The sequence below is a fragment of the Saimiri boliviensis genome, chromosome X (assembly GCF_048565385.1).
Source record: "Saimiri boliviensis isolate mSaiBol1 chromosome X, mSaiBol1.pri, whole genome shotgun sequence".
In the NCBI taxonomy this organism is placed as follows: Eukaryota; Metazoa; Chordata; class Mammalia; order Primates; family Cebidae; genus Saimiri; species Saimiri boliviensis.
This window is the reverse complement of record NC_133470.1, coordinates 132047332-132061311: the sequence shown is the minus strand read 5'-3', so window position 1 is coordinate 132061311 and position 13980 is coordinate 132047332. Positions and strand designations below refer to the sequence as shown.

The following is a 13980-nucleotide window of genomic DNA, read 5'->3' as shown; positions in this document are numbered from 1 at the left end:
TAGTGCACTACAGCCTCAGATTCCTGGGCTCCAGTGATCCTTTCCCACCTCAGCCTTCTGAGTAGCTGGAACTACATGTGCGTGCCACTGTGCCCAGTCATTGTAGGATATGCAACAGCATCCCTAGCCTCTACCCAGTAGACGCAAACAGCACCCCGCAACCATGCCCCAGTGATGACAACCAAAAATGTCTTCAGACATCACTGCCTGCAGAACAAAACTGCCCTCAGTTCAGAATCATTACTTTATTCAAATATCATTTTCTCAAAGAAGCCTACCTTGACCTTATTTAAAATTACAACCTAGGTTGGGCGTGGTGGCTCACAACTGTAAACTCAACACTTGGAGAGGCTGAAGTAGGTAGATCACTTGAGGTCAGGAGTTTAAGACCACCCTGACCAAAACAGTGAAACCCCCGTCACTATCAAAAATATAAAAAGCCTGGGCCGAGGCGGGTGGATCACGAGGTCGAGAGATCGAGACCATCCTGGTCAACATGGTGAAACCCCGTCTCCACTAAAAATACAAAAAATTAGCTGGGCATGGTGGCGCGTGCCTGTAATCCCAGCTACTCAGGAGGCTGAGGCAGGAGAATTGCCTGAACCCAGGAGGCGGAGGTTGCGGTGAGCCGAGATCGCGCCATTGCACTCCAGCCTGGGTAACAAGAGCGAAACTCCGTCTCAAAAAAAAAAAGCCTGGCTGGGCACCATGGCTCATGCCTATAATCCCAGCACTTAGGGAGGCCAAAGTGGGTGGATCACAAGGTCAAAAGATTGAGACCATCCTAGCCAACATGGTGAAACCCTGTCTCTAATAAAAAATTTATAAAAATTAGCTGGGAATCTTCACATGTACCCCAAAACGTAAAATGTAATTAAAAAAATAAATTAATTAAATAAAAAAATAAAAGATGTGAAGCAAAAAAAAAAAAAAAAAAATTAGCTGGGCGTGGTGGCATGCGCCTGAAGTCCCAGTTACTTGGGAGGCTGAGGCAGGAGAATTGCTTGAACCCAGGAGGCGGAGGTTGCAGTGAGCTGAGATCGCACAACTGCACTCCAGCCTGGGGCCTGGTGACAGAGTGAGACTCTGTCTCAAAAATAAAATAAATAAAAAACTGGCCAGGCGTGATAGCTCACGCCTATAATCCCAGCACTTTGGGAGGCTGAAGCGGGTGGTTCACAAGGTCAGGAGTTTGAGACCAGCCTGGCCAATATGGTGAAACCCCATCTCTAGTAAAAATACAAAAAAATTAGCCAGCATGGTGGTGCATGCCTGTAATCCCAGCTACTCGGGAGGCTGCGGCAGGAGAACTGCTTGAACCCAGAAGTCAGAGGATGCAGCGAGCCGAGATCGTGCCACTGCACTCCTGCCTGGGAGACACAGTGAGACTCCATCTTAAAAAAAAAAAAAAATTAGCTGGATGTGGTAGCACATGCCTGTAATCTCAGCTACTTGGGAGGCTGAAGCAGAAGAATCACTTGAATCCGGGAGGCAGAGGTTGCAGTGAGCCAAGATCGTGCCATTGTACTCCAGCCTGGGCAACAGAGCGAGACTCCATCTCAAAATAAATAAAATAAAATAAATAAAGTAACAACCCATACTTCTTCCAGCCCCCAAAACTTCTTATCCTCCTTACTCTATTTTCTCCCATGGCACTTATCACCTTTCAACATATCATATGATTAATTATTTTTTTTTTTTAATCTGTCTCCCCCACAACAAAAATTTAAGTTCCACACTTAAATTAAAAGGGAACTTATTTTCTTCATTACTGTATCCTAAGCATCTAAATTAGTGCCTTGCACTTATTGGGATACAACAGTACTTGTTGAATAAATAAATGAAAGAAAGAGCAAAGAAAATGGGAGAGAAGACAACAGAAAAGCAAACTCTAATAAAGTCTCAGAAGATGGACAGCAGAGTGAAGTGACAAGTGACTTAGCTAGGTGAAGGAAGCTACATCTGGAGTGACCACAGAGGGCAACCTAAGTCAAAAGGCTTATCTGCCCTACACAATCCTGGTAAGGCTCACACTTAAAAGGTGCAAAATACTGCAGGAAGCTGAGATGGGGTAAGATGCATGACTAAATTCAGGGTTTGGTTAAAAAGTCTGCACACAAAATGTTAGCAAATGTTAGCCAGGCATGGTGGCTTACACCTGTAATCCCAGCATTTTGGGAGGCCAAGGCGGGTGGATCATTTGAGGTCAGGAGTTCAAGACCAGCCTGGCCAACATGGTAAAACTCCGTCTCTACTAAAAATACAAAAATTAGCCTGGCATGGTGGCACATGCCTGTAGTCCCAGTTACTTGCAAGGCTGAGGCACAAGAATCACTTGAACCCAGGAGGTGGATTGTAGTGGGCCGAGATCACACTGCTACACTCCATCCAGCATGGGCAACACAGTAGGACTCTGTGTCAAACAAACAAACGAACAAAAACTGGCAAAAGTCTTCATCCTACCAAAAACTTTCATGTTCCTCTACTAGGAGACTGAAGGTGTTTTTCTCAGGAGAAACTGGAACCATCAAAGTTCAGAACTTGGAGATACCAGGCACAGTGGTGGTGGTAGAGAGAGAGAGGCAGGAAGAGTCTATATAAATCTGCATTCTTACTGGTAGGAGCTCTGGGCCCTTTTCTATACCTCATTCCAGAAGGCCAGCAGCCAGGCAGGAGATTTGGATATAATTCTCTAGAGGAACTGAATAGCCCCAGAGAAAATAACTCAAGAGACAGAGACCACAGACACGGAAGACCTGTTTACAATCACTAGCAGTAAATCCAAGAATCAGTAAACCCACTCAAGATGTAACTATTAACTGGTCAAAGCCTATTTTTCTTTTTTTTTTTTTGAGACAGGGTCTTGCTCTGTCACCCAGTTTGGAGTGCAGTGGCACCATCTCGGCTGGATTCAAGCAATCTTCCTGTCTCAGCCCTCAAAGCAGCTGGGACTACAGGTGTGCACCACCACACCCAGCTAATTTTTTTATTTATTTTTAGAAAAGACAGGGTTTTGCCATGTTGCCCAGGCTGGACTTGAACTTTTAAACTCAAGTGTTTCGCCCGCCTCACTCTCCCAAACTGCAAGGATTATAGGCATGAGCCACCACGCGGGTCCCAAGGCCTCACTCTTAAATATGAATACCCAGCCAAGTATTACCAGCTATTTGATTAGTACCTCCATTATAAAAGACGATGCCCAAAACAAATAAACAGGAAAAAAATCCAGAAGGAAATAGACAATTCAATAGGAAAAAAAGCAAATAGAGCACCAGGCTCACGCCTGTAATCCTAGCACTGTGGGAGGCTGAGGCGAGAGGATCACCTGAGGTCAGGAGTTCCAGTCTAGCGTAGACAACATGGTGAAACTCACCTCTAAAAAAAAAATACAGGAGGCCGGGCGCGGTGGCTCAAGCCTGTAATCCCAGCACTTTGGGAGGCCGAGGCGGGTGGATCACGAGGTCAAGAGATCGAGACCATCCCGGTCAACATAGTGAAACCCCGTCTCTACTAAAAATACAAAAAATCAGCTGGGCATGGTGGCGCGTGCCTGTAATCCCAGCTACTCAGGAGGCTGAGGCAGGAGAATTGCCTGAACCCAGGAGGCGGAGGTTGCGGTGAGCTGAGATCGCGCCATTGCACTCCAGCCTGGGTAACAAGAGCGAAACTCCGTCTCAAAAAAAAAAAAAAACAAAAAAATACAGGGCCGGGTGCGGTGGCTCAAGCCTGTAATCCCAGCACTTTGGGAGGCCGAGGCGGGTGGATCACGAGGTCAAGAGATCGAGACCATCCTGGTGAACATGGTGAAACCCCGTCTCTACTGAAAATACAAAAAATGAGCTGGGCATGGTGGCGCGTGCCTGTAATCCCAGCTACTCAGGAGGCTGAGGCAGGAGAATTGCCTGAACCCAGGAGGCGGAGGTTGCGGTGAGCCAAGATCGTGCCATTGCACTCCAGCCTGGGTAACAAGAGTGAAACTCTGTCTCAAAAAAAAAAAAAAAAATACAAAATTAGCTGGGCATGGTGGCACGTGCCTATAATCCCAGCTACTCGGGAGGCTGAGGCAGGAAAATCACTTAAACCTGGGAGGTGGAGGTTGTGGTGAGCCATCACACCATTGCACTCCAGCCTGGGCAACAAGAGCGAAACTCCATCTTAAAAAAAAAAAAAGGGAAAAAAAAAAAAAAAAGCAAATAGAGGCTGGGCCCAGTGGTTCAAGCTTGTAATCCCAGCACTTTGGGAAGCCAAGGTGGGCAGATCACATGAAGTTAGAAGTTCAACACCAGCCTGGCCAACATGGCTTAACCCCATCTCTATTAAAAATATAAAAATTTTTAAAAAGAGAGAGAAAAGAAAAAAAATACAAAAATTAGCTGGGTATGGTGGCACGCGCCTATAATCCCAGCTACTTGGGAGGCTAAGGCAGGAGAATCGCTTAAACCTGGGTGGGGGCAGAGGCTGCAGTGAGCCGAGATCACACCATTGCTCTCCAGCCTGGGCAATAAGAGCAAGACTCTGATTCAGATTAAAAAAAAAAAAAAAGATAGGTAAATATTACATGACTAAAAAGAACATAATGCTACACAAAACTAGCAATTAGAGAACAAGAAAAAGCTTTTGAGAATTAAAGACACAATGATGAGACAAATTCAATAAAGCTGTTAGTATGTAGGTCAACAAAATTTCACAGAAAGAACAAAAAGGCAGAGATGAAAAATAGGAGAGAGAAATCAGCAGATGACGACAGAAGCAATCCAAAGTACCCTAATATAAGTAACTGGAAGCGGCCGGGCGCGGTGGCTCAAGCCTGTAATCCCAGCACTTTGGGAGGCCGAGGCGGGTGGATCACGAGGTCGAGAGATCGAGACCATCCTGGTCAACATGGTGAAACCCCGTCTCTACTAAAAGTACCAAAAAATTAGCTGGGCATGGTGGCGCGTGCCTGTAATCCCAGCTACTCAGGAGGCTGAGGCAGGAGAATTGCCTGAACCCAGGAGGCAGAGGTTGCGGTGAGCCGAGATCGCGCCATTGCATTCCAGCCTGGGTAACAAGAGCGAAACTCCGTCTCAAAAAAAAAAAAAAAAGAAAAGAAAAGAAAAAAATAAAAAAAAAGAAAGTGCCTACCACAACGAATGAAAGATAAGCCCACATAGTCATAAAATCTCAGGAATAAAGATAGATTCCCAAACTGACACAAGAACAGAAAATCAAACACCGCATGTTCTCACTCATAGGCGGGTGTTGAACAATGAGAACACATGGACACAGGGAGGGGAGCACTACACACTGGGGTCTGTTGGGGGGAAATAGGGGAGGGACAGCAGGGGGTGGGGAGTTGGGGAGAGAGAGCATGGGGAGCAATGCCAGATATAGGTGATGGGGAAGAAGGCAGCAAATCACACTGCCACGTGTGTACCTATGCAGCAATCTTGCATGTTTTTCACATGTACCCCAAAGCCTAAAATGCAATAAAATAAAATTTTTTTTTAAAGTAAAAAAAAAAAAAAAAAAAAAAAAAAAGATAGGTTCCTAGGCCTGGCGCAGTAGCTCACACCTGTAATGACAACACTTTTGAGAGGCCGAGGCAAGTGGATCACTTGAGGTCAGGAGTTTCAGACCAGCCTGGCCAACATGGTGAAAGCCCATCTCTACTAAAAATGCAAAAATTAGCCAGGCATGGTGGTGGACACCTGTAATCCCAGCTACCCGGGAGGCTGTGCCATGAGAATCACTTGAACCTGGGAGGTGCAGGTCACAGTGAGCCGAGATGGCACCACTGCTCCGCAGCCTAGGTGACAGAGCAAGACCCCATCACCCAAACGAACAAAAAAAGACAGTTTTCTAAAAGCTTCTATAGAAAAAAGTGTCTGTATGTGCACACACATCCGTGCATGTGTGCGGGGGTGGTGGGGGTGACTATCTGCAGAGGATCAGAACTTAAAGTAGCATTTAGACTTACACAGCATTGGCAGCCAGATGATACTGAAACAGTGTCTTCAAATTTATAAAGGTAGCCAGGCCTGGTGGCTCATCTCATTAATCCCAGAACTTTGGGAGGCTGAAGTGGGAGGATCACTTGAGTCCAAAAGTTTGAGGCTAGTCTGTGCAACATAGCAAGACCCTATCTCTACAAAAAATTAATAAAATCAACCAGACACGGTGGCTTGCACCTGTGGTCCCAGCTACTCAGGATGTTGAGGTGGGAGGATCGCCTGAGCCTGAGAGATCGAGGCTGCAGTGAGCTGTAATCATACCACTGCACTCTAGCCTGGATGAAAAAGCAAGGCCAGCCGGGCACAGTGGCTCATGTCTGTAATCCCAGCACTTTGGGAGGCTGAGGTGGGCAGATCACCTGACGTCAGGAGTTTGAGACCAGCCTGACCAACATGGAAAAACCTCATCTCTACTAAAAATACAAAAATTAGCAGGGCATGGTGGCATGTACCTGTATGTTATCTCAGCTACTTGGGAGGCTGAGGCAGGGGAATTGCTTGAACCCAGGAGGTGGAGGTTGCAGTGAGCTGAGAGCATGCCACTGCACTCCAGCTTGCGTGACAAAGCAAGAAAGAAAAGAAAAGAAGAAAAGAAAAGGAAGAAAGGAAGGAAGGAAGGAGATACATACATACAGACTCTAAGAATTTACGTCCTAGGCACCCCTCCTTGGAAACCTAGTGGAGGTCACTCTAACCAAATGAAGGTGTAAACTGAACAGACAGACAGGGTAGCTGGGAAACAAGGGAGAGAAGACTAGAGAGCAGCCAAAGAAGCCCCAGGATAACAGTCATGCAGAAGACAGGCGGAGCTACCTAAGACAGCAGACTCCAGGGAAAAAAGTCTTCAGGAAAAAACGTGAACTGAAGCTTTTGAGCTCAAGGAAAATATTGATATCTGACAGAGCGTATAAAGCATTTGGAAAGAAATCAGCGGCCAGGCACAATGGCTCACACCTGTAATCCCAGCACTTTGGGAGGCTGAGGTGGGTGAATCCCCTGAGGTCAGGGGTTCCGGATCAGCCTGGCCAACATGGTGAAATCCTGTCTCCACTAAAATTACAAACATCAGCCAGGCATGGTGGTGGGCCCCTGTAATCCCAGCTACTCGGGAGGCTGAGGCAGGAGAATCGCTTGAACCCGGGAGGCAAAGATTGCAGTGAGCCAAGACCATGCCATTGTAATCCAGTCTGGGCTACAAGAGCAAAAAAAAAAAAAAAAGAAAGAAAGAAAGAAAAAGAAATTAACAATTGGCTTACAGAAAACAAAGCAAATGGAAAAATGAGGTAATTATTCATGCCAATAAAAACAAAACGATGTAAAATACATTATACTATTAATATATAGGCCTATTTAACTATAAAAAATGAAGTATATTATTATATTTAAAAAATCAAGGTACAGAACAATGTATATAGTAAGCTGCCTTTTAACTATGAAAGGGGGGAAGATATGAGTATCTACTTACATTTTCTTTTTTTGAGACATGATCTTGCTCTGTCACCCAGGCTGGAGTGCAATGGTGCGATCTCAGCTCACTGCAACATCCACCTTCTGGGTTCAAGTGATTCTCATACCTCAGCCTCCTGAGTAGCTGGGACTACAGGAGTGCACCACCAAGCAAGGCTAATTTTTATACTTTTAGTGGAGATGGGGTTTAGCCATGTTGGCCAGAATGGTCTTGAGCTCCTGATCTCAAGTGATCCACCTGTCTCAGCCTCCCAAAGTGCTGGGATTACAAGCATGAGCCACCAAACCTGGCCTACAATTTCTTAACTCAGCAAAAACAATAAAAATTTTTACCCATGAGAGGGAGGGAACTGGGTAGAGGGGTCACAGGTAAAAAAGCTAGACTTCTCTGAATAGACCTTTATTTTGTAGACATGATTTTGGAACCATGTAAATATTTTTAAGAAGTATAAAACAGGCCGGGCGCGGTGGCTCATGCTTGTAATCCCAGCACTTCGGGAGGCCGAGGCAGGCGGATTACAAGGTCAAGAGATCAAGACCATCCTGGCCAACATGGTGAAACCCCGTCTCTACTGAAAAAAACACACAAATTAGCTGGGCATGGTGGCGCGCGCTGTAGTCCCAGCTACTCAGGAGGCTGAGGCAGGAGCCGAGAGGCAGAGGTTGCAGTAAGCCGAGATTGCGCCACTGCACTCCAGCGTGGCACCTGGCGACAGAACGAGACTCTCTCTCAAAAAAAAAAAAAAAGTATAAAACAAAACTTAAATTTTAAAAAATCTGTACAATTTGAAAGCAAAATGAAAACAAAAAAAAGAACCTGTGTATCAAGTATCCCAGTTAGTGGCTTAACTACAAAGAGAAGAATTATTTCAAGGGACACAGTAATTTGACATAAAGAACTAGAAAGAAGCCAGGTGTGGTGGCTAAGGCCTCCAATCCCAGCAATTTGGGAGGCTGAGGTGGGCGGATCACTTGAGGTCAGGAGTTCAAGACAAGACTGGCCAATACGGTGAAACTCCATCTCTACTAAAAATACAAAAATTAGCGGGGTATGGTGGTGTGAGCCTGTAGTCCCAGCTACTCTAGAGGCTAAGGCATGAGAATTGTCTGAACCGAGGAGGTGGAAGTTGCAATAAGCCAAGATCATACCTCTGCAGCACTCCAGCCTAGGTGACAGAGTGAGACTGTCTCCCCAAAAAAAAAAACAGTCTCAGAGGCCAGGGGTTGTAGCTCATGCCTATAATCCCAGCACACTCTGGGATACAGAGGTTGGAGTATTGCTTCAGGAGATTGAGACCACCCTGTGTAACATGGTGGAAGGAAGGGAGGAAGGAGGGAGGGAAGGTAGGAAGGGAGGCCGGGTACAGTGGCTCATGCCTGTAATCCCAGCATTATGAGAGGCCAAGGTGGGTGGATCATGAGATCAGGAGTTCGAGACCAGCCTGGCCAACATGGTGAAACTCCATCTCCACTAAAAATACAAAAATTAGCTGGGCGTGGTAGCAGGTGCCTGTAATCCCAGCTACTCGAGAAGCTAAGGCAGGAGAATCGATTGAACCTGGGAGGCAGAGGTTGCAATGAGCCAAGATCGTGCCACTGCACTCCAGTCTGGGCGACACAGCAAGACTCTGTCTCAAAGAAAAAAAAAGAAGGAAAAGAAAGAAATGTCTCAGAGCCCAAGCTCACGATGTACAATCTTATCACCACTTCTACATCTCATATTCCTCAATTCTGTTCTGCTGAAAACACTGGCCTTCCAAATATTTCAGACACATGAATGACAGTTGCCATAGTGCCCTCATCAGCACTTGTTCCTAATACATCCCTACCATGAAAAAGTCCTTGGATGCCTGACATTTACAATAATGGACACGATTCTCTGTTCCCCTCTCCACTCTCCGTGAAATGAAAAACTAACAACATTCTCTCCATAGTTAGGAGGCGTGCTTTCAGTACAGAGCCCCTCCTTCCCTCCAGCACTAAAAGTGGCTCTATTATCAAAATGTCAGGGATGCTGCTGTTGCAGACTACAATGCCCCAGGTCACCCTCAACCAGCCTTTGTTCCTTTTTACCTGTGCCACTTGAGTATGTTTCTCAGGGATGTTTTTCAGATGATTAGACTGCACGCAGACAATGTTCCCATCTACGGAAAGAAAAAGAATTTACATGGTTTTACTTCTGAAAAACTCTTTTAAAAAAATGCCTGGCAACTCAAATTTCCATTGTCAAAGTGGCACATATAGATATGAAAACGTAAATACAAGCTCATGGCCACTTTTCAGAGAAAATCTCATTATCTCCTGGTCTAGCCATTAAGTAGCTAATTCTTTATGGAGCTACTCCTCAACATTTTCTCTCAAGCCCCAAATGCACTATATGACAATGTCTGCTTTCTGTTCAGATTTCAAGAGGGAAATAAAATGTAATCGGTTTTTACATAAGCAGAATATGTATGGGGAAAAAAAAGGAAAAAATATAATGGGTTTTATTTTTCTGTTACTGAATAAAAAAACACTAACGTCACACAGTCATTTAATTCAGCACACAGGAGGGAAAAAAGCCAAGTGCATGCCCTTTAAGGCATATGGATATTAAACAGTGTGACTAATATAAAATGATGGCGTTCAAAGTGGATTTATTGAAAATGGGCAAACAGAAAGCTCAGGAATGGGCTGAGCACAGTGGCTCACGCCTGTAATCACAGAACTTGGGGAGGCTGACGTGGGTGGATCACCTGAGGTCAGGAGATCGAGAGCAGCCTGGCCAACATGGCAAAACCATGTCTCTGCTAAAAATACAAAAATTAGCTGGGTGTGGTGGCGCACACCTGTAATCCCAGCTAACATGGAGGCTGCGGCAGGAGAATCGCTTGAACCTGGGAGGTGGAGGTTGCAGTAACCCAAGATCATGCCACTGCACTCAAGCCTGGGTGACAGTGCAAGACTCCATATCAGAAAAAAAAGAAAAAGAAAAGCAAGCAAGCTCGGGAATGAAATCTGGGAACAGATAACTGAAATTAAGTCTCAGAAATAAGCCACAGTGATTCTCCTCACCAATACACACCTCCCCTACCAATTCTCTTAAGGCAGATTTACCACAGAAATAATTTTCAAAGATATGGGGATGTGAAATAGGAAGGTTAAGACTAATGAGGAGGGCCGGGCGCGGTGGCTCAAGCCTGTAATCCCAGCACTTTGGGAGGCCGAGGCGGGTGGATCACGAGGTCGAGAGATCGAGACCATCTTGGTCAACATGGTGAAACCCCGTCTCTACTAAAAATACAAAAAACTAGCTGGGCGTGGTGGCGCGTGCCTGTAATCCCAGCTACTTAGGAGGCTGAGGCAGGAGAATTGCCTGAGCCCAGGAGGCGGAGGTTGCGGTGAGCCGAGATCGCGCCATTGCACTCCAGCCTGGGTAACAAGAGCGAAACTCCGTCTCAAGAAAAAAAAAAAAAAAAAAAGACTAATGAGGAGACTTCCCACTGCAGAAAGTAACATAAAATGATGACAACAACAATGACGAGGAAACAGCAGCAGCAACAATGCCAGCACTTACTAAGTGTTGACTAGGTATCAGGCATATGGCTTTTAGAGGAAGAAAGGGCGAGGTTTGTGATTTCTATCACTGTTGTTACAATCACTACCCATCAAAAGCATCCACGATCAACCTTGTGATCATGTTCTGCATCGAAGACTTCTAATTTACTCTTCTTTAAGGCCACCGTATTTTCCACTTCTACTGACACTTCTCTGCACCCTTTCATTCCTCTTCAGTCTTTGGTTTGTACAACCTTCAACTGACCTCTCCAAGTACCCAGGTAGTACCCCACCGTCTTTGGATTGCCATCTGGACCTCGGTTCACAGAGAAGGTGGACTTATTTCGGTAACCATTGATGACAGGCTGGAGAGGGCAGAAGGACAGGAGGGGGACAAGACGTCAAATGAAACCAAGGAGGATAACAATAAAGGGAAAGCAGGAACGTTCTCTGGATGAGGACAAATGAGGTTTGCTTGGAAGGTATGGCATATGTGAAAGTCTATGGCCAAGAAGATCAAGACAGTCCATAGAAGGGGAGTTCCAATCTTGCCATAAAGCAGAAGTCCACAAACTACTTACGTCAAGAGCCAGAGAGCAAATATTTTAGGCTTTGCAGGCCATATGGTCCCTGTTGTAACTATTCAACTCTGCCATCATAGGACAAAAGCAGTCATAGACAATACATAAACAAGTAAGCCTGGCTGTGTTCCAATAAAACTTTACAAAATCACGCAGCAAGACAGAATTGGCCTAAAAGCTGTAGTCTGCTAACCCCTGCCATAAATGAGATTCTACTCCTCTGAGGCTACATTAAAAAGGTTTCCAGGGCCGGGTGTGGTGGCTCAAGCCTGTAATCCCAGCACTTTGGGAGGCCAAGGCGGGTGGGTCACGAGGTCAAGAGATCGAGACCATCCTGGTCAACATGGTGAAACCCCATCTCTACTAAAAATACAAAAAATTAGCTGGGCATGGTGGTGCGTGCCTGTAATCCCAGCTACTCAGGAGGCTGAGGCAGGAGAATTGCCTGAACCCAGGAGGCGGACATTGCGGTGAGCCGAGATCATTGCACTCCAGCCTGGGTAACAAGAGCGAAACTCCGTCTCAAAAAAAAAAAAAAAAAAAAAAAAAAAAGGTTTCCAACGTTACATGGGCAAACTGCACAGGGGTAGAAGGGAGAAAGGTTTCCAAAGTTTGGAATCTATCTAAGATTCTTTCTAATCTTTCTAAGCTATCTTTTTAAGCAATAGTGAAGTGGTTGATACAATGGGTTCTCTTATCAGATAGACCTCTCTTCAGATAGCTGTGAATCTCAGCTCTGGCCCTTTCTAGATGTGTGTCCTGGGCAAATTACTGAATCTCTCTGGGTCTCAACGTCTTCATCTATAAAATGATACTATCTATCCCTCCAGGTTATTGTTAACAGTAAAATGTGATAATGATACATGACAATCATTTAGCATATGGCCTGGTCCCCAGCAAGTACTCATAAAATATTAGCTGATGTTATTAGCATTAAGGGGACTTAGTAGATAAGGAATAGGGAGGTGGGGGCTTACAGAGGGTATAATAGGATGGAGAAGAAAAGAGAGTCTCTCAGATTTGGATACAGCCGTTGTCACATCGACTCCATTGAGCATTTGGATGTAAGACTCTAGTCTTTGTAAAATTTTCTTCTGAGCTTCAAATTTAACCTGCAAAAGAATATAAGCAATGAAATGAAATGTGTGCTGGGCGTGGTGGCTCACACCTATAATCCCAACACTTTGGGAGGCCGAGGTGGGCAAATCGCCCGAGGTTGGGAGTTAGAGACCAGCCTGACCAACATGGAGAAACCCCACCTCCACTAAAAATACAAAAATTAGCCAGGCGTGGTGGCTCATGGCTTTAATTCCAGCTACCCAGGAGGCTGAGGCAGAAGAATCGCTTGAACTTGAGAGGCAGAGGTTGCAGTGAGCCAAGATTGCACCACTGCACTCCAGCCTGGGCAACAAGAGCGAAAGTCCATCTCAAAAAACCAAAAGAAAGAAAAAGAAACTAAATACTTTTGTAGCTTCACTGCAAAGAATGAAAAACAAACAGGACAAAAGAAGAGTATCCCACAGATTCTCGGCTCATGGTCTCAACAGATGAGGAACCCAGAATGACAGAACAAGAACAGATCTAAAAAGGTATCGAGGAAAGGTCAGGAGTGAGCTCTTGTGTAAGCTCATCATTTTACCTGCCCTTTCAGACTGAACACTCAAGGTATATGTCAGTTCTCTCTAGTAGAGCTTTCCACAATGGAAGTGTTCTGTTTGCACTGTGTTCTATGTGTACAGTAGCCACTAGCCATATGTGGTTACTGAGCACTTGAAATGTGGTCAGTGGGAATGAAGAACTAAAATTTTTTTTTTTTTTTTTTTTTTTTTTGAGACAGAGTGTTACTCTTGTCACCCAGGCTGGAATGCAGTGGTGCAATCTTGGCTCACCGCAACCTCCACCTCCCAGGTTCAAGCAATTCTCCTTCTTCAGCCTCCCAAGTAGCTGGGACTACAGGCACACACCATCAAGCCCAGCTGATTTTGTATTTTTAGTAGAGAAAGGGTCTCTCCATGTTGGTCACGCTGGTCTCAAACTCCTGGCCTCAGGTGATCCTCTCACCTCGGCCTCCCAAAGTGCTGGGATTACAGGCATGAGCCACCACATCTGGCCTAAATTTTTTTTTTTTTTTTTTTTTTTTTTTTTTTTTCAGTTTTCTTTTAGAGAGAGGGTCTCACTCCCATCACCCAATCTGGAGTGCAGTGGTGAGATCTTGGCTCACTGCAGCCTTGATTTCCTGAGCTCAGGTGATCCTCCCACCTCCACCTCCCAAGTAGCTGGAACTACAGGCACACGCCACCATTCCTGGCTAATTTTCTGTATTTTTAGTAGAGATGGGTTTTCATTATATTGCCCAGGCTGGTTTCAAACTCCTGGGCTCAAGCGATCCACCTGCTTCAGCC

General features: G+C 45.4%; 1 protein-coding gene across 5 annotated transcripts in view; it reads right to left on the bottom strand.

Annotated features, from left to right (window-relative positions):
- Positions 1 to 13980, bottom strand: part of TRMT2B (tRNA methyltransferase 2 homolog B) — a 96080-nt gene that overhangs the window by 71388 nt on the left and 10712 nt on the right. For all 5 annotated transcript variants that reach the window (XM_074392112.1, XM_039464133.2, XM_039464134.2 and 2 more), the window contains 3 exons: positions 12556 to 12690; positions 11263 to 11362; positions 9534 to 9604 (listed from right to left, as the gene is read on the bottom strand). In XM_074392112.1, the coding sequence (XP_074248213.1) occupies positions 9534 to 9604; positions 11263 to 11362; positions 12556 to 12690 (306 nt within the window). The remainder of the gene's footprint in view (positions 1 to 9533; positions 9605 to 11262; positions 11363 to 12555; positions 12691 to 13980) is intronic.